Source organism: Mus musculus, chromosome 8 (genome assembly GCF_000001635.26).
Source record: "Mus musculus strain C57BL/6J chromosome 8, GRCm38.p6 C57BL/6J".
Lineage (NCBI taxonomy): Eukaryota > Metazoa > Chordata > Mammalia > Rodentia > Muridae > Mus > Mus musculus.
This window is the reverse complement of record NC_000074.6, coordinates 105,225,146-105,250,332: the sequence shown is the minus strand read 5'-3', so window position 1 is coordinate 105,250,332 and position 25,187 is coordinate 105,225,146. Positions and strand designations below refer to the sequence as shown.

Here is a 25,187-nt window from a genome sequence, read left to right as displayed (position 1 = left end):
GGCAGTGAGGGTCTTTAATCACACCCAAAGGGCAGGAGCAGGAGGATCTCTGAGTTCAAGGCCAGCCAGGCCTACATAGAAAGAGATCCTCTTTACCCATTCCCAAAGAAAGCTGAGCACGCCAGGGAAAGTCAGCCAGGAAGTGGCTTTCCTCCATGGTTCCTGCCCCAACGATAGATTTTAATCAGACTGTGCAAACCAAATCCTTTTCTTCCCACAGCAACAGAGGTCAAACTAGGACAGTTACTACAGAACTGAATGGGATGGAAATGTCAGGAAGTCCCCTTCGAGTGAGAGGGAGCCTCAGCATGGCAGCAAAAGGTTAGAGCTTATAGCAGGTAGCAGATCTGATGGGAAAGGAAAGCTGAAGGCAGGGAGTCAGACAACTGCTTATTCTGAATAAGGGTCACGTGAGAGAGGGCAGGGGACAGGGAGATGTACCAAGGGCAACCTTTCATAGTAAACATGAAGAACAACTCATCTAATCCTAACATGCATGACAGGTTACCGAGTATATTTTAGCAACACCACCTGGAGCTGGAATCTAGCCCAGGGCTGCTGGCACATGCTAGACAAATATACAATACTGAGCTGTATTGCTAGCCCAGAAACTTATGTAGCTTGTACATTAGCCCCGGCTAGACTTCCCTGAGCAGATGCAGCAACCTCCCACTTACCTGTGCAAGACAACAGGCTTCTCCACAGGATGGCCCAGAAGCTCCTGGATGCTGTCCCACTGCAAAAGGGATAGGGGCAGCAGGGGTCAGCAAGGACCCAGACACAGCTGTGACTAATGCACTGCCCAGAGAACATGGCCCTAGACATGCACACCTCCTTCTTAGACTACCAGACAGGAAGATAAGAGCTTACCTTGCTGTAGGTTGTGCATATTTCAGTCTGACCACCTGCATTTTCTGGAAAGAGAAGATGGTGCAGGCTGGGTTGAGCTGGCCTGTAGGTCCAGCCACAGGCAGAATCCAGAATAGCCACTCTTTGTGCTATGGCTGGAGTACACAGGGAGCAAAGGCAGGTTGTTTGGAAGAACGTAGAAAGGCAAAGGGAGGCCAATCTTGGTGTGAGCTACACTAGTTGGCCATGGGCACAAAGGATGTGTAAGGCACACTGGGTGTTAATCTGCAGACAGGAAACTCCTCTGTCCACTAGCCAATAGTGCCAGTCACAGGAGAACAAAGGATCATCCCAGAGGAGATAAGGCTCTAAGGCTCTAGGGAGAAGACAGTGAGCAAGGACACTGCCAGCCCAAGCACTACACTTGGCTGGCTTCTCCTCTTTCTTCCTTTCTTTTTTTTCTTATTTATTATTATATGTAAGTACACTGTAGCTGTCTTCAGATACCCTAGAAGAGGGCATCAGCTCTCATTACAGATGGTTGTGAGCCACCATGTGGTTGCTGGGATTTGAACTCATGACCTTCAGAAGAGCAGTCGGCTCTTAACCGCTGAGCCATCTCTACAGTCCCCCTCTACTTTCTTCATACAGGCAGGTAACTGCATGTCCCTTTAACCTGAGGGGACTCTCGACTCACCTTTCTTTATGGCCAGTGGGATCTTGAACTCACAGCGGTGGTAACTAGAAAGAAGACAGACAAAGATAAACCCGTTTCTCGGGAGGCCTAACCACTCTTACATCTCTACTCAGCATCCCAGAAAAGGCAGAAGCCCATGTTACCTGCCCAAAGTCCTAGCTTGGGATCTTTCACAACATTCACTGGGAGGAAGGCCCAACTCAGACACTGAAGCCCAACAGAAAAGCACATGGCTTTCAGGTCTAAAAAGACTACTAACTATTGCTATAAGCGATAAAAGTTTCTGGTCGGACACAGAGACTCATACTTGTAATCGCAGAAGGAGGAGGCTGAGAGATGAGGATTGTTTTGAGTTTGAGGCTGGCCTAGGTTACACACATGCACCAGACCATAAGACCCTGCCTATAAATGCTAACAGTACACACAGATGTACTGGGCAGGGGCACAGAAGGCACCTAGCATCCATTTATTTCCCACAAGCCAGAAGTGTCAGGTAGAAGCCGTGAGTGCCTTGAGTGCCGACAGCCCACTCGAGGCACTGGGTTCAACGGCCAGCACCACATTCAGCCCCAAGTTCTGTTCCTCTTGCTCACCTAAGGTATACTCACATGTTAAAATTATAATGCCCAGGGTAATTGGTATGCAGGACAAACTTCTTCACTTTGTGTGTATTTGCATCAAACAGGATGTCCTGACAAAGGAAACAAGGTGTTCAAGTATGAAAAGTCAGCAAGGCAGGTCAGGGGCCTTTCCAAGAGAATTCCAACTTGGAGCATTCAATCATGAAAACACTAGGAACTTCCTTCACATATTTAGAGGCCTTAACCAGGCATCTTTGGTGGAGGGGGCCTGGCAGGAACTGGGGTTCTAGTTCCACTGTTGGCAACTTGAACAGCAAGGAAGGGAAATCTTATTTTTCCAATGGGACCTAGCATTTTTTTTTAGTCAAATGCAGATTCCGGCTCAAAGCCACCAAGAAGACTCAGGGCAGTTTACTCTGGAAAGGTTCAGATACCCACCTACGGAAACACTATAACCAAACGGATCCCAGCTTCTATAAAAATTGACAAGTAATGGAAAATAACCATTTATCAGAATTGAAACCTGAATTTGATGCCATATGCTAATCATTTCCTCTTGTAACTACTAACTTTCCTAGGCACTAAGGGTAATTTCTTGCTCTGTCTCTTTACCAACAGAATGCAACCTAAGCTATCCATTGTTGCCATCTTCCTCACTGGTCCTTGAACTCTGACTCTCTCAGCCCCATTCCTTCCTGGCACCTGCCATCCTACCCTCAGAAGTCTGTCCTCACAGAGCTCCCTACAGATTCCTGGCTTGTGTAGGTTAAGCAGCCTTTTTCTCTCCCTCTCTATAATCTACTTTTCTGCCTTTAGACTTCAGAACATTGAAAGCTCAAAGCCACTTGAGGATTCATGGTCCAGTTGGGTATAGTAACACATGCCTGTCCTCACAGACACGAGATCATTGTTAAGTCTGAGTCTAGCCTTGGCCACACAACAAGACCCTGTCTCAAACCAAAGTTAAAAAACAATGATGACCGACGGCACATGCCAACTTGGCACATTTATACAAGCATCCTATCTACCAGCCAGACTGTCCACAGTCCCCATATGTGAAGGACTTTCCTCGGGACAGAAAGGCAAGATGTACCAGGAAAGCCAGTATCGCAGCATTCCTCCATAGTCTTGACTACACTGGGATACCAGAACCCATGAAAAATAGACCGGGCACAAGCAAAAAAGACAAAAGTTCTCTGATTCCCGGGAGGAACGGTCACACAGCACCTGACAGCGCCCTGCCTACGCCAACAGCAGTGAAACCCGTTAAGGCCTCGTACTTACCACTCCGAGAGTAAAATAGTTAAAAAAGTAGTCGTTGCACTTGGACGGAACTTGTTTATGAGGGGAAGGAGAGTGAATTTTCATCTGTTGGGGGGAAAATAACAAATTAAAATCCCTTTAAAATAGCCTCTAGTTATACTGTGCTCCTTATGTAACACTAAGCTGTTGGATAAGTGAGGCTGAGGAGCCAGGTCTGTTAGTGTGGACACATCTCCAGGTTACAGAGATGGTGCCGTTACACCGGAGGGCCCGCGGGAAGCTTTTCCTTCATGGAGAACAGACTATTCAGGGGCAGACCTCATCTATGCTGAAGTGCTGAAGTACTGGGGACACAGAGGCTATTCACACTGTAAGTACCTTTCCCTACCTTGTCTTCAGATTTATAGAAGACTTTGTGTGGAGAGCCAAGCATGCTAAGAACATCTTGGCAAGAATCACCAAAATACACCGCACGCTCAAATACTCTCATTTTGGCATCTGCTAACACTCCAGGTCCACAACCTGCAGACAAGGGAAAAGAAGGTTCTGCTCAGAGCTGGAGGCACTGTAACCCAAGGGGCTCCAAAAAGCTAACAACTACCTCCTGACCGATCAGATCGAGCCAAAGGGCAAGACTATTAAAGTGTAAGTACCGGATTAACAGGTTAATTAAGCAAGACTTTGAAAAATCACTATTTGAAAATTGTACCAGGGATCCTAGAGGATTACCTAACAATCTTTAAGTATTTATTTTCTTTTTTTATCTTTAATATGCATTTCTTTCTGAGCCTGCTGTTGCATACCTTCAATCCCAGCCCTCAGAAGGGTTTCTCTGTATAACCTTGGCTGTCCTGGAACTCTCTATAGACCGGGCTGGCCTTGAACTCAGGGATCTGTCCACCAAGTGCTAGAACTAAAGGCATATGCCACCAGGCCCAGCCTTTTCTTTTGCTTTTGAGACAAGATCTCACATAACCCGAGGTGGCCTCAAACTTGCAAAGGAGTCAAGGATGACCTTGAAATCCTGATCCTGTGCCTCTGCTATCGGCGCTATGATTATACGGGCAGTGTGACACATGCTCAGGTTACCTAGTCGTTCTTCATTACCTACCATGGGCTAGAACACTGTGCTAGGTGTTGGGGAGATTCTGGAGAGTAAAACTGCCTATGTCTCCCAGAAAGGTCTACTGTTAAGAGTTTACATAGATATGGTATAAACAGAGGCAGCTGTGGGCATTACAAACATGAATAAAAAGCCTCAGACTTGTGGTCCTTCTGTCCCAGCCTCCAGAGTGCTAGGGTTAAAGGCATGTAGTACCACACCATGACAACATCAATTGTACCCTCAAGACCACTTTTCCAGAAGAGTCACAATGACATATGTGTTGGTTCACTTCTTAACCCTACAGAAAGTCTGACAGTATCTCCAACCCAGGGAATAAGAGTGTTATCATTTGCGCCGGGTGTGGTGGCTCACGCCTTTAATCCCAGCATTTGAGAGGCAGAGGCAGGCGGATTTCTGAGTTCGAGGCCAGCCTGGTCTGCAGAGTGAGTTCCAGGACAGCCAGGGCTACACAGAGAAACCCTTGAAAAATCAAAAAAAAAAAAAAAACCAAAACAAAACAAAACAAACAAAAAAAAAAAAAACCAAACCAAATCAAAAAACCAAAGCATTCTGCTGTGCAAGAATTTCCTCTTTGGGGGCTGGTGAGATGGCTCAGTGGGTAAGAGCACCGACTGCTCTTCCGAAGGTCCCGAGTTCAAATCCCAGCAACCACATGGTGGCTCACAACCATCTGTAATGAGATCTGACTCCCTCTTCTGGTGTGTCTGAAGACAGCTACAGTGTACTTACATATAATAAATAAATAAGTCTTTTAAAAAAAAAAAAAAGAATTTCCTCTTTGGTGCAATGATACAGCCATACATGGAGAAGTGCTTGCAGCTTAAGCAGCAGGCACAGGAGCAGTAAAAGCTTCACATTCCTGTGTGGGAAGCATGGGCAATTAATATTTTACCCAAAAATTTAAAAGTAGCCAAAAGTCAGAGAAAAGCCTCCATTTCTAGTGTCATGTTAACAAGACACCACTTTTCTCTGCACAGGGCATTCCATCTGTCCAAACCTTTTCATGTCTAACAATCAGCTTGCTATATTTGAACAACACCAGAGAACCCAAGTAGGCAGTGAGTTCTCCAACTAACTCAATTCTATTCTCAGTACACCAACTCTTTGTGAGATAGGGTCTCTCTATGCAGAAGAGGCTGTCCTCCAGACTCACTCTTGGATCCAAGCCTCCCAGGGGCTGGACTTACAGGCATGTGGGACCACACCTGGCAGCACACATATTCTGACTGGCAAACAAAGGCTGTTTAAATTAACCAGGTCCTAGGAAAAGTTTAATGCTTATGTTTCTAATGTCCATAAATACTGCAGGTTAGGAAGGCCTAGGTGACCTACTGAATACACCCTGCTAATATAGGCCCAGAGTCTCCAGTTGTCCCCCATATTTCTTTAGGTACTAAATTCCTAGGAATAGGGCTGTAGGAAGTGACCTTTCACAGATGCAACTGTTGTTTCATTCACTGCTTGGAAGATTATAATGATGTATATTTTTTAAAAACCTCTCTCTCTTGAAACAGGGTTTCTCTGTGTAGCCCTGGCTGTCCTGGAACTCACTTTGTAGACCAGGCTGGCCTCGAACTCAGAAATCTGCCTGTCTCTGCCTCCCGAGTGCTGGGATTAAAGGTGTGCGCCACCACACCCGGCTTCTCTCTCTCTTGAAACAGGGTTTTTCTGGGTAGCCCTGGCTGTCCTGGATGCCTCTGTCTCCAGAGTGCTGGAATTAAGGGTCTGTGCCACCACTGCCCAGCTATGAAAATATCCCTTGACCCTTGAATGACTGGACTTTTTCTAGGCCTCTGCTTGAGATCATTTAGGACTGTGTGCTTATGCTGTCCACTATGGATCTAGTCTGGTTAAATCTAACTAACAAGAAACAATGTATCAATCTTACCATGCCTGGATTTCCCACCCAACCAGCTTTTATATCCTAACCCATAACTTCAATCCTAAATTATGTACACCCCACCATCACTGCTGTCCCGTTTATGGATATTGCAGTAATCATTTGCGGAAAGCAGCCAACAGGTTAGAAGCAACTTTATAAAAAAAAGCATCCACCATAAATGTTGCAAACATGGCTATAGTTTAATAACATTTGTTTTCTGTTATGTCTGCTGTTCTAAGTCATGTTGGGTAAGTATTGTCTCTTCCCTTGTAGAATTCTATTAAATATCTCTCAACCCTATTCCATCTGATGCTTTCTGTACTGGTCAAAAATACAGAGCAAAACCCTTTGTGAGAGACAGACAGATTCAGACACATACAACAGACACAGGAGAAGCAGTGGAGATCACTCTTCTTTAAGTTAATCTAAGAAGTCTGTAGTATTTTTCCTCCACTAACAGTTTTAGCAGTGAGAAGTGTTAGAAGTGAACCGCATAGGCAGGCAGCACTGGCTGAAATCTCTACACTCACTGGTTCCTCCTGCCACCCGATCACTACTGCTCTAGATCGAGACCCTGCTATTTCAGGGGTGATCCTCCTGAGAAGAGAGGCAGCACACCCCTGACTTTGTTTCAAACAGCAGCTCAAACGCAATATTCCTTTACACAGTTGTGCTGTCTTGGTTATAACACAGTTCACCCACCACCACCACCACCACCACCACCACCACCACCACCACCACCACCACCACCACCACCACCACCACCACATTTTAGAGTTCTAATCCAGAAGTTGTAGACTACTTGCTTTGGAGTTAATTTGAGGCAGGGTCTTAAAATGTAGTCCAAGATAGTCTCGAAGTCATGGTGAGCCTTTTGCCCAACTCTTTTAAGAGCTGGAATTACAGACTTGAGCCACCACACCCAGAAACTGATACAAGATCCTAGTGGGTGAAAATATATGCAGGTTGGACCCTGAGCTTCAAGATGGCATGGTCCCTGCAGCCTGCACACACCCAGGGACAATCTGGAACCGTCTCTGCAGGGGACTCTGCAGGACTTGTAGTGCTGCTGCTGTTTATTCAGACTTGCTAAAAAGACAAGTGGAGGTATTCCTCAGGAGGAGGAAACGGGAAGATGAGTTCCAGTTCCTGGACGTTATCTGTCTCTGGAGGCTGGAGAGATGGCTCAGCGGTTAAGAGCACTGTCTACTCTTTCACAGGTCGTGAGTTCAATTCCCAGCAACCACATGGTGGTTCATGACCATCCATAATGGGATTTGACAGCAACAATGGATGCACATACATAAAATTAAACAAACAAACACCAAACAAACAAAAAGACTGTGTCTCTCAAAACCAAACCAAACCCCAAAACACACTTAGTGGAGATAAAGCTGAGGAGCTGGAGAGAACGCTGGTAGTTAATGTTTGGTAGTTAAGTTTGAACTCCCATTACCCATATGGTGCACGCCTTTTATCCCAAGTACTCTGGAGACAGAGAGAGGCAGGTGGATCTCTGAGTTCGAGGTCAGCCTAGTAAACAGAGCTAGTTCCAGAACAGCTGGCTGCATAGAGAAATCCTGTCTAAAAAGAAAGCCAGACAATAGATACTCATGCCTTAAGTCCAGCATTTGTTGGCTGATCCCGAGAACTTGCCTGCCACACAGTCTATCTCATGTTGCCAGAGGCCTCTGTCCTGAAGCAGTTCGAAGGAGAGAGGACATGTAATGTTCTGCTCTGGCCTCTGTAGTCACACCTTAGAGTACACCATCAGTATTCAAAGGCATGCACACAAACAAAGGTAAAACTATGTTTTGTCTCCTTGATTAAATTAAAGCTGCATCAAATTGTTATTTAATAAAATAAGTAACCATATTGCTTGTTTTCTATTAAAACTTGTTTGTTGAATCTGAACTTTTTTTTTTTCTGAGACAGGGTTTGTTGGGGGTTGGTCTGACGCTACTATGTATTCAAATATTAAATACTGCCCCCCCCCCCCACCGCCCAGATCTGTCTGCAGTCCTGAAAACCAGATTCTCATGCACACCAAATGATGCTGTATAAACTTTGCTCACCATCTTTTCTGACTGGCTAAATTAAAGTGGCTACAGCCAATACTAGGCAGGCCAGGTTTCAGCTATTGACCACAAAGAGAGGGAGGAGAGAGGAAGAGAAAGAAGGAAAGACCAAGGGGTCTCCATTAGATGGGATGAGTAGAAGTGGCTGAGGGAAGTGCACCCTGAGGACAGACTGCCCAGAACAGCTGAGGCTACACTCAAACAGCAAGTAATTCGGGGAGCACAGCTAGGAAATAAATAGCCAGTCTAGTGTAGAAAGTGGTTAGGGTAATTGGTCAGTAATTGTGCTAAAGCTGATTAAATAAATCAGTGGGACTCGGTCTTGATTATTGGGGGGCTGGCCAAGTCATACTAAGAACAAATAGAGTTATTGATAGAATTCATAGCAATGAGGGTTTCTCTGTGTAGCCCTGGCTGTTCTGGAACTTGCTGTGTAGACCAAGTCCACCTATCTCTATGGGAATTAAAGACATGTGCCGCTGCCTCCTGACCAAATCTGAACCAGTTAAGGTGAAGGTACTAGAAGCTCTGCCTTCTGGGAGGTTGAGATCTCACAATTAGAATTAGTGTCCATACAAGGAAACCCTTGAGATTTTATGGGCCCTTTCCAACACAGGAATGTAACAATGAACATGTCTACAACTCAGGAATGAGCACTCAGCACATACTTCAAGTAGCAGAAGAGTCTACACCGATAAGATATAATGGAGAACCTACCTGCAGCGAGCAAGCGAAGTCGCAACCCTGAGGGTCCAGTTCCATCTCGAAGAACGTCTACACTTTCAGCATATACATTCCCCAGGAAACAGCTCAAGGGCATCACAGGAGCCCTGGAGAAGGCACAGAATGAACAAGGCATGGGCCCCTGTTTCAGAAAGGCCATGGGCCTAGTACAAAGCTCATGTTCCTCGCACTCACTTGGTATCCTGGAGGCTGTTCCCACTATAGATGTACATTCGTTTTACAGTTGCTCCATGGGGTATCTGAAGAGAAGCTAGACCATGGGCAAAATTGGGCTGCAAACAAGGCAAGAATTTTACTAAGGATATGTAGATCACGTAATGCAGGTTCTAATCCTCATTAAGAACTGGTATGGTAGGGGCTGGTGAGATGGCTCAGTGGGTAAGAGCACCCGACTGCTCTTCCGAAGGTCCAGAGTTCAAATCCCAGCAACCACATGGTGGCTCACAACCATCCGTAACAAGATCTGACTCCCTCTTCTGGTGTGTCTGAAGACAGCTACTGTGTACTTACATATAATAATAAATAAATCAAAAAAGAAAAAAAAAAAAAAAGAACTGGTATGGTCAAAGCACACGACTGAACTTGGCTCTGAGTCAACTCGGTCACTTGAAATAAGCAAGTGCATCTCCCATCTTTGAGTTTTTTTGCCTGCCTGCCTTCCTTTCTCTTTCCTTTGAGACAGGGTTTACTAATTCAGGCTGGCCTCGAACCGAAGATCCTTCTGCCTCAGTCTCCTAAATGCTGAGATTACATACAAGTGTGCGTCATTACTCTGGCTTGTGAAACTTTAAAACTGAAGTGACTGAAGATCCAGAGAATGCACTCTTCAAACTGTTTAGGATGCTGCAGTTAGAAAATGGCTGGATATGCTGCTGACAATGTGAGGGCCTTAATGGCCTCTACAGTGCAAAGTACCCTCTTCCTAGGAAAGAGTGCTGCAGCCCCCTTCTTCCTGTGAACTCTATCTCTTGTCTGTTAAAGAACTCAAAGAAAGGTGTCCTGCCTACTTCCTTATCCCACAAGGACACAGAAGTGCTAACCTCATACTTGGGAGCCTCCGTCCACGAGTCTAACTGAAAAGAGAAAGACAGTCCTCGGAAGTTGAGGTGGAAGAGCTGCTCAGTAGAGTTGTACACTGTGGATAAGCAAGAGAGAACACAGGGTTGACTGGAAGCTGCTTCCCAGTGCACACCAGCTCTGCAGGCAGCAGGGCTTTTGTCTAGTTTCTGAACTGACCCACTAGGATGAAGACAAGGTCTGAGGTGCTACACACCCATCCAGGGACCTGAATGAGGAGTGACGGCACCACCCACAGGCTTACAGCTAAGGGCTATCCAGAGGAATCAGATAGACTTGGCTTACCTCCAGGATGGGTTGCGCCAAAAGACTGGTCAATTTGCTCAATGGTAGGAGCGATGGCCTGAGAGTTAAAATGCACTCCACTGAAAAATACAAGTACTTTTTAATATCGGGTTTAACAAGATGGGCTTAGATCATGAGAAAAGGTGGCTGAAGTTATTAAGTGGCAGAATCCCACTATGTACCTCTGGCTGGCTGTGAGAAGAGCACAGTCCTCCTGTCTTGGCCTGCCAGCATGTGACACTGTATGCAGCATAAGCGTTAATTCTTAAGACATTATATAAAAATAAAATGACAAGGCATGGTGATCTGCACCTTTAATTAGCACTTGGGGGGTGGATATCAGCGAGTTAAAGGCCAGCCTGGTCTATATACAGAGTTCCAGGCTACCCAAAACCATATAGTGAGACTGTCTCAAAATAAATGAACAGATTTAAAATCAAATAAACTGTAAATAAGAGGAATTAATTAGGTGAGAAATAGGTCAATTTTGGAAGCCCATATATAATGTGGACTCTCTTGGGCTTCTCAATACAGTACTGACTCTAAATATAAGGACAAATGGACCCAGTGCCATTACAGGCTTGCCCATTCCTATGCTAGCAAATACTGCCAGAACTGCCCCAGCAAGTGGGTCCTTGTCATGCTCTCAGTAAGGGCGTGTTCCTTACTGGAAGGTACAGTTTTTACTGTTGCAGTAGTGAGGAAGGAACCAAGGTCCCTCATATTCTGGGCAAGCTCACTAGCACTGTGCTGAAGGTACTCCTAACCCCTGAAAGTTTGTTCTAAATGTGAGCATAGCACTTTGTCACTTGGCTCAACTATCTAAGGCTTTGCATAGGCCTTATTCTGTTCTCATTCTGACCTGCAGCTTTGGCTCTGAAATGGGGGTCTCGTTAACACTGGTTTGAGTCAGAACTACCTGGCTGGTTCTATTTCTGTTACTCAGAAACCTGAAAAGATGTGACAAAGAAAGGCTATGCAGGAAAGGGCCATTATGACTCAGGAGACTGTCACAGGATTCCTAAGCTCAAGTAGTACTTTGATGGGAGAGTTGAATTAGATTTTATATACATGCAACGTGTTAACCACCCAGCATGTTCTTAATGAGGCCTACTTCCTCGAGAATCTGAGTAGGCTGGGAGGCTGCCTCAGGGAACTATGGCGGTCAGTTAGTTCTACTTCCTGGATTTCGGGAAATGCAATCCTTTAGTACTTTAATGAAGATAAAGCTGGTCTTTTGATCTTTACCAAATATAACATATACCAGTAAGGGAGAAAACTTACCAATACTTTAACTTTACTTTTGTCAACTCACAAACTTCAATCACCTAAAAAATAAAGGAAATTGTTTAGGTACTGTAATTGTTCAAATTGTTACAACGACAGATATAGTTAAGAGGCTGTGAGCTGGGTGTGGTGGCACATGCCTTTAATCCCAGCACTAGGGAGGCAGAGGCAGAGGCAGAGGCAGGCAGATTTCTGAGTTCGAGGGCAACCTGGTCTACAAAGTGAGTTCCAGGACAGCCAGGGCTACACAGAGAAACCCTGTCTCAAAAAACCAAAAAAAAAAGAAAAAAAAAAAAAAAAGAGGCTGTGGCAATAGGATTAAGAGTTCAAGGCCAGCTTGAGCTGTGACCCTATCTCAAATAAAACATACTCCCCAAAAGCAAACTCGGGGATACAGCTCAACAAAAACATGTTTTATATGGTTTCAGTGTCACACCCAGTGCCCCAGACTTCAAAAGACTCTCCCAAAGCACTGCGTGCTACCCTCTGTGAAGCTGCGTGAAGAACTGTGCGTCTACAGCCTCGCCCACTCAGGAGGCTGAGGGTGGAGGGTCACGTGAGCTGAGTCTGACCCTGGCCCGAGCAAACAGTTCAGACTCCATCTCCACATAAACGAGGAACAAAACGGGGAAGAAAAACACAAATCATAACCTCCCTCCATGAATCTTTTTTTTTCTTTTTGAGACAGGGTCTCATTATGTAGCCGGGCTATCCTAGAATTTATTATGTAGCCCAGGCAGACCTCCGACTTGCTCCTGCCTCTGCCTCCCAAGTGCTGGGATTACAAGGTGTATAAAACCACGCCTAACCACAACTTCCCCATTTTGATAACCATAGATGCTTTGGATCAAGGGCCTTCCAACTAATCCAGTGTTGAAACATATTAGAACACATAACCTTTCTACAAGACAGTGCCACATCCCAGGAAACATATCCACCCAGCTTGTATATGCTCAATACAGAAAACTTTTCCTCTTCCGCACCAGACTTTTTTATTTTTTATTTTTGGTGAGCGTCAGGGTTTCACCATGTAGCTCTAGATGCCTGGGACTAACAAATGTAGACTAGGCTGGCTTTGAACTCAGAGATCTTCCTGCCTCTGTCTCTCAAGTACTAGGATTAAAGGTGTGACTCAGTTCACCAGGCCCTATGCCATATTTGATAATTATAAAAAAAAAAAAAAAAACCAACTCTCCAAATTAGCTTATTTTATTTACAGTATAAAATGAGAGAGGAGGAGGTCTATTTTTCTAGGAAATAGGTCCTACATTAAGACACAACAAGTGTGAGACTATTAGATTATGTCCTTAATAAAGGGGATTTAGTTGAACCTGAAGATTCTGAGGGCCCTTGTGAAATTGTCCCTTTAATAGGTTTTGCCTCAGATGAGATGCCAGGAGTCAGAGCAGAGACAGATGAAAGGGCACTGAGCACTTAGGCACTACTGGCACCAAATAATAAGCACTACAAAGTCCTTGATCCTGTGATGTCATGGCTTCGCATCCAACAACACAGCTGGCTGGGGGCTGGAGGTACCATTTATTATCCTCCAGTTGGGGTGGCACAGGCAGAGGTGGCTCAGTATCTGAGGTTGTGAGCAGCACAGCACTGACACGGAAACTGGGACACTCAAAGTACTGAGGCTCTGACAAGAGACTGTGCCTCTCCCCCCCCCCACCCCCCCCGTCTTCTTTTCCTTTTTTCTTTTTGTAGCCCAGGCTGGCCTTCTAGCCCCAAGGTTAGTCAAGTATGATCTTGAACTTTTGATCATCCTGCCCCTCTCTGCCAGTACTGGAATTACAGATGTGTGCTACCACTTCTGGTTCATCCGGTGCCAGGGACTGAACCACAGGCAGACACTCCACCAAGTCAGCTGTATTCCCAGCCCTGTCCCTAAATTTTTTTTTTTTAAAAGAGAACATTAGCCGGGCGTGGTAGCACTCGCCTTTAATCCCAGCACTCGGGGGGCAGAGGCAGGCGGATTTCTGAATTCAAGGCCAGCCTGGTCTACAGAGTGAGTTCCAGGACAGCCAGGGCTACACAGAGAAACCCTGTCTCGAAAAAACAAAACAAAACCAAACAAAACCAAACAAAACAAAACAAAGGGAACATTAACACTGGGCCGGGTAAGATGGCTCAGAGGTAAAAGCCTTTGCCATCAAGCCTAAGGACCTGAATCTAATTTCCAGCACCCGCATGTGAGAGAACTGACCTCTACATGTAGATTGTGGCACATATATTTGCATGTGTGCCTCCCTCTCTTTAAATAAGAAAACATGACACTGAATCAAGTTAGAAACCTCGCCACTATTATGATCCCTCCTGCTAGAAAGAACTGCTCTGTCTGCTGAGCCTTTATAGTACCTAAAAGAATCCTTTTTTTCCAGCCTGTATGAGCTAGTCATACACTGCATTAAGACACTTAGTGGAGGGAGCTGGATAGATGGCTCAGTGGTTAAGAAGTCTGAGCTCAATTCCCAACAACCACATGGTGGCTCACTACCATCTGTAATGGGAATCCAATGCCCTCTTCTGGTATGTCTGAAGACAGTGACAGTGTGCCCACATACATGAAATAAATAAATCTAAAAAAAAAAAAAAAAAAAAAGACACTTAGTGGGCAATAACTTACTCTGTGCAGGGAAGGTAAGTCTACCTCATATGAAACTACTTCAGGGCATTAAGAGAGGCCATGCAAAGGAAGACAGGAACAGGGTAGTTCAGAAGGTGGCCAGGGTCCTCTTCAGAGTACCTGGGCATGGTAGTACAGCATGCCAAATCGACTGCCATTTCACTGATGTCAGGACATTATGCTGACAAGACTGCTTTCAGCCAGAAGCCCTGCTTGTAGAAGATCTGGCATTCTTTATCTGGCAATTACAACTATGGCTGGCCAATGACCTCCCAGAAGGAACTCCTCCAAGAAAATCCTCTCCATGTCCTATTTTTTCTTCTCAGTAGCTCACTTGTGATTAGATGACAGGAGCTACAAGCATGTCAGCATTTGGAAGGACTACTTCATAACCTAAGCAGGAAAACAGTACTGGTGTTCCATTTAACCCCATGACTCTGAGGCATGAGTCTGTCACATGACTAACCTGTGCAGTGCAGGCGTTTGAAACAGAGTGTATTAAAAACATCCTGGACTGAACAGGTGCTGGCAAACTGCATGCCAATGCCAATGCCAATTAAGATACCCTACACATCAACAAGCAGTTCATGTTTCCACAGTGAGGCTAAAGAATCAATTCATTCCTGGTAGTATTAACAATAAGCCCTAAGTCCCAGAAGAAATTTTCATTTTTCAATCTTCGGGTCATACTGTCTGGCATAAAAATGAAGAAAGCCAAGATTCATAAGCCCGAATAAAGTCATTTGATCCTGCCCTATAGTTAGGCTCCATTCTCAGCATCCTTTAAACAAGGCTTGGGTTACTGCTCCCCCAAATCTGTAACACTCTCTTCTTAGCTCTGAGCAAAGGGCCACAAAAGCTCTTTTTCACCATCCCAGCTCAGAGCACTTTTCTACCCACCTTCAGAAAAATGGGCATAGGGGCTGGAGAGATGGCTCAGTGGTTAAGAGCACTGACTGCTCTTCTGAAGGTCCTGAGTTCAATTCCCAGCAACCACATGGTGGCTCACAACCATCTCTAATGGGATGCCCTCTTCTGGTGTGTCTGAAGACAGTTGCAGTGTACTTACATATAATAAATAAATAAATCTTTAAAAAAATGTTTAAAAAAAAAAAGAAAAATGGGCATAGCTTTAGTTTTCTACTGAACCAATCAAGTCTACACCCACTTATAAGTTTCCAAAACACCTCACAATAGCACATGTTAATCAGCTCCAGACAGACTGGACTAACCAGGTATGAAACTATAGTTGTCATGTATGGTTACCTTGAGTCTCTGGTTGAAAGCATCAAACAGTAGTGTGATCCCGTCCTGAGTCAGGTTAAGGATGAGGTCATGGCTTAGAGGAGACTACAAAACAAAAATAAAACACACTTTGAACAACTGATTTATTTACCAGCAGCTACAGCCTTACAACAAAGCACCAACACACAGGGAATATGTAAGGCAGTCCTTTCCCCCAACTAACCAAGTTTGGAAGCTTAAAAACAAAACTGGTGGATGAATGCCATGTCTCTCGCTTCTGGCCCACAGCTCCTGCTTTATAATATTGGCTGGAAAGAGCCTTTCCCTTTCAGACTTTAGTACAAATACAAGGGAAGAATAAACAGAATTAGTGAGTGAACAGGCCCCAGAGTGATATCCACCTTAGTAGTTTACTGCCATTAAACTAGCAGAGAAGTCTACTAGTAGTAAATGTCACTTGAAAAGTCTCAGAATCCAACTTGGAAGATACTGGTTATGCACACCAGCTGCACCCACATCTGTACACAGGCTCTTGGTACTATCTACAGCGATCACATGTTTTATTTTGAATATTTTGGGTCAAATTCTTGGAATAAAATACCTTGTAATCTAGTGATACAAAAGACAGAATCTTTTCTCCTGCCCATTCCATTTCATATGCTTCTTTCTGAAAACCCCAAGATCCAAGGAGTGACACTTCTGTGCCTGTCCCTTCTCAGTCCTGTAGGGAGTGGCAGTGTGAGCTGCCTCCAGGACCTTAGATCTCTTCAAACCTTCAGATTCTGGTTCCTACCTAGGAATGTCACCTCTTTCTTTCAAGGTTGTTTTGAGGACAAGGATGGTAGGTCAGAATGCATAAGAACAGGTGTCTGCCTCATCTTCCCCCTTGCAGCCCAATGCAATCACTTCAAAGATTAAATGTTTTAAAGACTATCAGAGAATTGACTCAGATTGCAGCAAGTTGAAAGGAAAAACACAGCTATCTCAAACTCTATCCTTGAACACAGCACAAAGCTGTTCAAAAGATTTTAACTAAAGTAAACAAAGTGAATAGCAGGCGTGGTTTTAAGAGACAAAGACATAAATTAAAAAGTCAGATGCTACCCTGGAAGGCTTTACAGAGAAATTCCTTCCTAAGACCCTCCTAGAATTAGCTTAAATTGCTCCCCTTCAGCACTCACTACCAGGGAGCAGACCCAGGTGTTACCATCAATGCTTGCTTTGGCCTCTGAAAAAAATGAAGGTCACTTGATAATCAGGCTTAAAATTCCAAGGTGTGACTTGCACAGATAAGGTATTTTTCTGGGGTGGGGTGTTGGGGGTGGGGTGGACCTTAGTGGTAGAGTACTTTTAGTAGACTTGAGGTCCCAGGTTACATCTCCAGCAAAGAGTAAGAAAAAGAGTGAAGGAAAGAGGAAAAAGAAAACAGGATGAAAATTTTTTTTTTTGTTGCTGGAATAAGAGTAAAAACATTCTTAACTTGGAAGCATGGAGGAAATACATGGAGGAAAAAGGTAAGAGAGAGAGCAGACCCTCGTCTAAGAAGTGCCACACAGAGCTAGTGTAGTGGCATGTACCCATGACCCCAGCACTTGGGAAGCTGACACAGGAGGATTACAAGTTGTAGGCCAGTCTGGACTACCTAACTGTGTCTAAGAAACAGTACTACACTGGAGCTCTAATACCATCTTTAAATCCTTGTCAAACACTGCTCAAAGGTCAGCATGGTGGCATACAACCTTAGCCCCAGCATCTGGGAGGCAGAGGCAGGAAGACAGCGCTTGGGTTTGGGGACAACCTATATAGAGTTTCAGGCCAGCAAGGGCTATACAATGAGATCCTACCTTAAAAGATTGTTCTAGTAATATATGAATTTAACAGACTAGTCATTAAATCTTCATTCAGAAGCTACACAACTAAAAGAATAGGAAGAATGTAGATCTAGACTAAAAAAAAAAAAACCCATGTTTTTGGTTGGTTATATTATCATCTCTCAATAACCCCAGCACTTGGAAGGTAAGGACAGGAGGCTCAGATGTTAAAGCCCGGCCCTGGCTACATGAAACCTGGTCTTAAAATTCTAAAGCCAGCTGGGCGTGGTGGCGCCCGCCTTTAATCCCAGCACTCAGGGAGGTGGGGGTGGGGGGCAGAGGCAGGTGGATTTCTGAGTTCAAGGCCAGCCTGGTCTACAAAGTGAGCTCCAGGACAGCCAGGGCTATACAGAGAAACCCTGTCTTGAAAAACCAAAAAAAAAAAAAAAAAAAAAAAAAAATCTAAAGTTAACTGTGTCTATTAAATACATTTTTAAATAAAGAAAATACTGGAGAAAATGAACTTAACGTTAGCATTCCTACAAACTCTGGAAGATAAATGATAATCAAGTATTTGGACAAAATGGCTGGAAATCATGAAGCCTATTTTCAAAGCCAGAGAGATAACTGTACAGCTCAAGGCTTAGAAGAAAGGCCACTTCCTTATTTTAACAGCCACTTCTTTTCAGGTTAGGGATGAAGGAGAGAGCAAAGAGTTTAAAAAGTCATTATGCGTCGTTTAGAAACGAGAACCCACTGTGTCACCACCACTCCAGGAACCCCTGTACGTTCTGGCAAGTTCTGTACTCTGTGGCAGGTAGCACATGAGTGTCTAAGCGCGGCTTGGAGACTGAGAGCTCCCCTTTTAGACTCTTCCCACAGCCAGGGATAAGGTCAGGGCTAATTCAGCCCCTGCTCCACAGCAAACGGGGCAGCGGACAGAGCCCTACCTACTTATCATCTGATTTGCTTCAAGCGTTCAAACTCACTAAGATCCAGCCAGTACTCAAAGACGTCTCAGCAAAGCCACAGGGACAGACTTTGGCCTGCAGGCTCTCAAAGCTTTGCAACACAAAGGCTATTTTACAAACTGCACTTGTTCTAATGTCACAGAAGACTGCAGGCTTCAGAGCTGGAAGGAGAGAAGATGGTCATGGAGAGAATGGTTGTGGAGAGGAATCGGGGTGAGTTAGGCCTACTTCCTGTCAAGTCACATGCTCTGCTAGCTAGAGATCTTTCCTGAAACAATTCTGAACAAAGGACAACCAACAAAGCAGAAAAGATACTTTAGGAAATCAGAGGCAGCTTCTGAGGTGATTTCCCATGAAAAGGCCCCCATGTGAAGGGTGAGTAGCTAAGCACAACAAAACAAAACAAAAAAGCAGGGTTTTTTGTTTTGTTTTGTTTTTTTGTTTTTCTGTCCTTCTAAAACCTGGCAGCACTAGATTATCAAGACTGAAGTTTCCACACCAAGACAAAGAACAAACCTGACTTAAGATTCCCATTGAACCACAGCCCCAACTGCCCTCTCCCTGTATCTTCTGAGTGGAGACGCCAGCACTCACCTGCTCACTGTAGAGAACCTGGACGTTTCTGATGATGCGACAGTGCTTCTGAAGAATGGCGACCGCCTGCGCCAGAGGCATTCCTGAAATAAAGCAAGGACGCCGTGTGTGTCTATCCAGTTACTGACACATACAGGGGGCTAAATCATTAAAGTCAGTCAATTAGGATGAAGTTAAACAGCAGACACCAAGGGGCCACTCAAAATTGTCCAAGGGGAGAAAGTGAACATGGAAAAAGCTTCCTAGAGACAGACAGCCAGACTGATCCCAAGCAGCCAGAGCTAAGATAGGGTAGCAGCCGAGGAAAAGCACGTTTCATGACGCTGCACCGGTTCCTGTAACCCAGCACAGTCCCATCTCTTCCTCTCTAGCATCTATCTCAGCACCTCAGACCAGAGTTTATCATGGCATATGACTTATATGCATTCATTTAAAAAGTTTAAAGTCACTAGGCATAGTGGCACTTGACTGTAAATCTCAGTCCTTACAAGGAAAGAGGCAGGAGGATTATGAATTTGAAGCAAGTCTCAAAAACAAAACAAAACAAAACAAATGAAAGTTTAAAGTCACATACTGATCAAAATCAACTTTTTATTTTTACAAAGCATTTAATTTGATTCCTACTTAACAACTCCTAAGTATCTCTTAAACATTTAGTCTTGAAGGTAATGACCATTACAAGCAGAGTCACATTTGCTTTTGGTTTAAGTGATCCACAGAGACACCTCTAACATCCTAGGGACCCATGGCCATACCAGAAGTTTGTTCTCAGGGAGAGCATTAATAGGGAGAAGCAGAGACAAATTCTACAAAATCTAAGGACAACTCAGGCTCTTGAATGCAGTGACAATTCGAGTTATTTACTACTCTCTCATTTCCCAGCCCTCCGCTCACAGTATTTATCTAGTGGCTTTAGAATACTTACTTCTGGAGCTAAGGGATAGGAGAGTGAGTGACAGACCAAAGGGAAGAAGGGTGACTAAAATATCACCCAGGGCCATAGGGAAGACCGTCTGCAGACAAGGGGCTCTAGACCGAGAAAATGAAGTACGCCGAAAACAACTTTCAGATGAAGACTTAGAAGTGGTGGTTTATCTCATTTAAACAATCCGAAGACCAGATGTAATCTTCTTTCCTATGTGCATGTGTGTACATGCACACGTGTTCATGTAAAAGCCAAAGGACAATGGAAGGTTGATTCTGCAGGAGCTGTTCATCTTGGGGTTTTTTTTGAGACAGTATCCCCCATTGGCCTAGAGCTCCCCAAGTAGGCTAGGCTGGACAGTAAGCCCCAGGAATGTACCTGCCACTAACTCTCAATGTGAGATTTCAAGACCATGTTATCACACCCAGTCTCCTTGTCTGCCTGCCTGCTTTTCTTTCCATCCATCTATCCATCCATCCATCCATCCATCCATCCATCCATCCATCCATCCATCCATCTACCCATCCATCCATCGATCCATCCACTTTATGGTTTTGAAATAGGGGTTCTTTGTGTAGCCCTGGCTATACTGGAACTCACTCTATAAACCAGGCTGGCTTCAAACTCTGAGATCACCTCTGCCTCTGCCTCCCAAGTGCAGGGATTAGAGGTGTGCACCACTACCACTCGCCTATTTTTATATTTTTAAATTTAGCTTTAATGTGAGTTCTGGGGAAAACTCAGATCCATGTTTGCTGGACAATCAACTTACTGAACTAAACCCTGGGTCCTGACACTTTTTTAGCCTTCTGTAACATAGGGTCTAATGCACAGTAGACAAAGCTGCTAAGATTTGGACATGTCATTCAGCTTGCCTTTCCTGCAATGGGAGAGCATCTGTGCTCCACATGCGCTTCTCTCTCTCTTTAAATTTATTTATTGTTATATGTAAGTACGCTTTAGCTGTCTTTAGACACATCAGAAGAGGACATCAGATCTCATTACCACATGAGCCACCATGTGGTTGCTGGGATTTTGAACTTAGGACCTTCGGAAGAGCAGTCAGTGCTCTTAACTGCTGAGCCATCTCTCCATCTACTCTCATATCGCCATCTTCCCATACCTCTCTGTAATACCACCCCTTCCTGCTGTTCCTCAATCCTTCTTAGTCTCTGCGGGTATGTGACCGGGTATGTTTGAAACAGTTCATTTCTTGTGCTTATCTGTTTTCTGTGTATAAGTAAAGGCAAATTAGAAGTAACAGAGTAAAAGTGTTTTGTTTTGTGTTTCTCTTCTCTGTATTCTGGGTCTCTCTTAGTATTTTCAATATTCAGTGAGTATATCTGACATCAAAAACCTCTAAATTCTTTCTTTTCTAAATTCAGTTTATAAACTGTACTTCCTAATGCAAGGCCATAACAGGCTTTACCTTCTGTCCCATGAACCCAGAGCCTCCACCGTGCCCAGGACAGCTAAAACCAAACAGAGTTAGGGTGCCGGGGGTATCAAGACAGGGTCTCACTGTATCTCTGGCTGTCCTAGAACTCACTATGTAGCCCAGATTGGCTTCAAACTCACAGAGACCCACCTGTCTGCCACCTGCATCCTGGGATCAGAGTCAGTTGTGTTGGGGGGTGGGGTTGTGCCACCATGCCTGGCCATTATTCTTTTGCCAGCACACCATGCTTTAATTATAAATCCAAACTGATTATGTTTTCCTGCATACATCATCTATCCTTTTTTTTTTTTTTTTTTTTTTGGTTTTTTTGAGACAGGTTTTCTCTGTGTAGCCCTGGCTGTCCTGGAACTCACTTTGTAGACCCAAGTGCTGGGACTAAAGGCGTGCACCACCACACCCGGCACCTTACCTTTTTTATGTCTAGGTAAAAATGGAAAACACATCCTGATCTGCCTCAGGGTTCTTATTGTAATCTGTGCAAACGCAGATGTAATCACTGCCTAGCATTATAATGGAGAGCTGCGTTCAGCCTCTTGGCTGCCTTCCTGGCCTTTGTATAATGTTGGAAGACCAGGAAAAGACCAGGAACAGAGACAAGAAAACCTAAGTAGAATCTCTGCAAATACCGCGCATGCTTTGACCATTGTGGAATAAAGGCATTGCAATTGAAATAATGGTTTCAGTAAGACTTGCAGAGTATATTGATGTAAAAGCTAGTATCTAGATTTGTTTTTAGTTTTCTGAGACAGAATCTTGTCCATACTAGTCTGGAACTCTACGCAGTCCTCCTGCCTTAGTACCTAGGTACTGACTGGGATTACAGGTCTGAGTCACTATGCTTGGCTTGGATTTGCTTTTGAATATTATCTTTAGAAGGCCTAAAGGCAGTTATAAAGCGTCATTTGAGAAACATCCTCCAGCATTGCCTTGTTGTGCAGAGACAATGGCTTGCTGTATCCAAGATAATATGCAAGTCAGTGGTCTCTGATCACAAATATTGGAATTTGTGTAGGAAATTATCTTATCCTCTGAGAAACTTAGGTTAATGGTGCAGCAGGAGTATAGAAATAGTTCATTTATTATAATGCATGTTATTATAAAGTTTATTTTATTATAACAGATGTGTGGGCTATTGTGAAGAAAGAAGGGACTTGACCTAACCTAGGGGCCCAGAGAAGGGTTGGTATTAACCTACAGAAAGATAGATGAAAGCCAGGAGTGGTGGCACATGCCTTTAATCCCAGGCGGATTTCTGAGTTCAAGGCCAGCCTGGGCTACAGAGTGAGTTCCAGGACAGCAAGGGCTACAAAGAGAAACCCTGTCTCGAAAAACCAAAAACCAAACCAAAACAAAACCCAAAAAACAAACAAACAAAAAGTTCAGGTTTTAAGGGCTGCTAAAATGGCAGTGGGCAAGGGTGCTTGTTGACAAACCTGGTGACCTGAATCTGATCACTAGGATTGGCATGGAGGAGAGAACCAACTCCTGTATGCTGTCCTCTGACTTTCAAATGTGCATGATATTCCCTGATACATTTTTAAATGTATATGGGTATTGTTTGGCCTGGAATGTATCTGTGCACATGACGTGTATGTATGTAATGCCTGTGGAGGCCAGAAGTGGTTCTAGGAATCAAATCATCGTCCTCTGAAAGAGCAGCCAAGACTCCAACTACTAAACTTCCCTCCTGCATAAATAAATGTAAAAATGTACACTTTCGACTGATATTGTGGGTCACTTTGGTACTTGTCACTGGGTTTGATCTCAAGTACTACACAGACCCAGTATGGGGAGAGACACAGAGAGAAATATTTTAAGTTCAAACTCAACTTCAGTTTCACTGGGAATCTGAAACCAGTCTGGGCTAATTGTCTAAAAAACAAACAAGAGAACAAACCCTAACTTCAAAACAGGGATGAAGAAGTAGCAAGTCACCACCAAGGCTCAGGTCTGCCCCCAAGTTCAACTCTCAACCTAGGATTTTTGGCTGATATGAAGACAGTGTTTAAAAAAAAAAAAAAAAAAAAAAAAAAAACAACTATTCAAATTCTTGGTTCTTGCAAATTTGCCAAAAGCCCTGGGTAGTTAGTTATGTTAGTTATAGTTCAGTGTTCTGGAAATTTCCTGACCCCAGCTGATCTCCTGTTTGCACTAAATCAAACAAAGAGATACACAGTCTCAGTAAACCATCTGTAGCTGTGGGTCTTAACCAGTCCTGGGATGTCCAGACTAGGTAGGAGTTGTCCAGGGGAGAAAAAAATGTTAATCAGAAGTCAAACATCATTTGCTTTTCAACCACGCTCTTGATGCCTCATATGAGGTTGAATGGAACATGTTCATAGCAGATTAAATTTTGAGAAGTCTACAGGAACAGGCAGTCTAAGTTCTGAGAACCAAGAGCCCTTGATGAAACTGGCTTTTATAATGGGCAAGAAAGAGGCAGGCAGCCACCAAGCCCCAGCAATCTACCCAGCTAGGTAATTCCAATATGCTGTCTCTATAGACAGAGTCGTCTACATTCAAGGATAAGCCATAAACAAATGGAGCAGCTGACTCAGTCCAAGAGCTCCCAGTAGAGAGACAGAGGTTGAGGCCCACACAAACAAGCAGCAGGAACACCTTTTCCCAGCCCCTTCGCTTAGTGCTGCCACTAAGTAAACACACTGGAGTCACTAAATGCAAATACTCTTGTTCACATACGAAGGCCAACTCTCCCCAAGTGACCTAACTGATTTGTCTACCAAGCCAATGTGTAATTTCCACTTCACTCAATTTCAACTTTTAACTCTGGTATCTGGTATTGCGACACCACACGTTAAGAGTACATTTCAAAAGAGAAGAAAACAAGTCGAGAGTTCCTTTTAGAAAAGCAAGCTCATTCCCCCACCACCCCCATCTGATTGTGAGGCATGAGCTTAGGTTTCCCCCACTCCCCTAAAACCAGAGAGAGACAGATCAGAGACCAGAGTGTTGATTAGGTGTGCTACCTAGTTCTTAACTATTAGAGTCAGCAAAATGGGCATAATACTATCGATATTCAGACTTCAGGGAGTTGTATTAGAGATAAATTCAAAAGAGCAGGACCTTCCCACTCCACTAAGTATTTGGTGTGTACTGGCTATTACTATCATAGAGGTCCAAAGAAGGACCCTGCTGAGACATCGCTGATCCTATGACAGACGGGAGGAGCGGGATTCTAAAGCCCGGAGCCGAAAGACTAAAGGGTGAGAAAAGGCGAAGAACCGCGGGCGCAGGGGCATCTGGGGCAGGAACCAGAAGCGGAAGGGACTAGGGAGAATTAAGGGCCAGCCAACAGGATCCCAAAAGACCCCACACTCACCCAGAGTGAATTCCCATTGCTCGTTCCCCAGAGAGCGTTCAGGCACCACCTCCAGGTCCAGCATTGGGTCGGTTCGCTGGGCCGGGCGGCCTCCCTGCGGCAGCGCAGACAGGACCCGGCCTGAGGAGAGCACGCAGCTGCTGACTGGTCGCTCTCGCCAGCCCGCGGACGTCCGGCTCTCCACTCGGTTCCGGGCGGCGACGGCAGCACGAACACAACAACACACTTCACCTCCCTTCAACCTCCCGGGCAGCAGCCCCGGCAGGAGAGGCTGTAGCAACAGCAGCGCCCAGAGCAACTGCAGCAAAAGTGGCGTGCCGGGCCGTAAAGCGTGGCAAAGG

The 25,187-nt window shown here is 44.6% G+C and overlaps 1 protein-coding gene across 6 annotated transcripts in view; it reads right to left on the bottom strand.

Moving 5' to 3' along the window:
- The window catches only part of D230025D16Rik (RIKEN cDNA D230025D16 gene), a 27,908-nt gene extending 2,721 nt beyond the window's left edge, over window positions 1-25,187 (bottom strand). The window contains exons 1-14 of one of the 6 annotated variants that reach the window (NM_001379098.1): window positions 24,847-25,146; window positions 19,123-19,205; window positions 15,768-15,851; window positions 11,867-11,910; window positions 10,583-10,662; window positions 10,261-10,355; window positions 9,395-9,492; window positions 9,194-9,306; window positions 3,779-3,912; window positions 3,412-3,495; window positions 2,155-2,237; window positions 1,547-1,590; window positions 871-1,004; window positions 678-736 (exon numbers count right to left, since the gene is read on the bottom strand). In NM_001379098.1, the coding sequence (NP_001366027.1) occupies window positions 678-736; window positions 871-1,004; window positions 1,547-1,590; window positions 2,155-2,237; window positions 3,412-3,495; window positions 3,779-3,912; window positions 9,194-9,306; window positions 9,395-9,492; window positions 10,261-10,355; window positions 10,583-10,662; window positions 11,867-11,910; window positions 15,768-15,851; window positions 19,123-19,205; window positions 24,847-24,910 (1,199 nt within the window). In that variant the 5' untranslated portion in view covers window positions 24,911-25,146. Of the gene's footprint in view, window positions 1-677; window positions 737-870; window positions 1,005-1,546; window positions 1,591-2,154; window positions 2,238-3,411; window positions 3,496-3,778; window positions 3,913-9,193; window positions 9,307-9,394; window positions 9,493-10,260; window positions 10,356-10,582; window positions 10,663-11,866; window positions 11,911-15,767; window positions 15,852-19,122; window positions 19,206-24,846 lie in introns of all 6 variants that reach the window. The other 5 variants (NM_145604.3, NR_166492.1, NR_166491.1 and 2 more) reach the window with 5 other exon arrangements.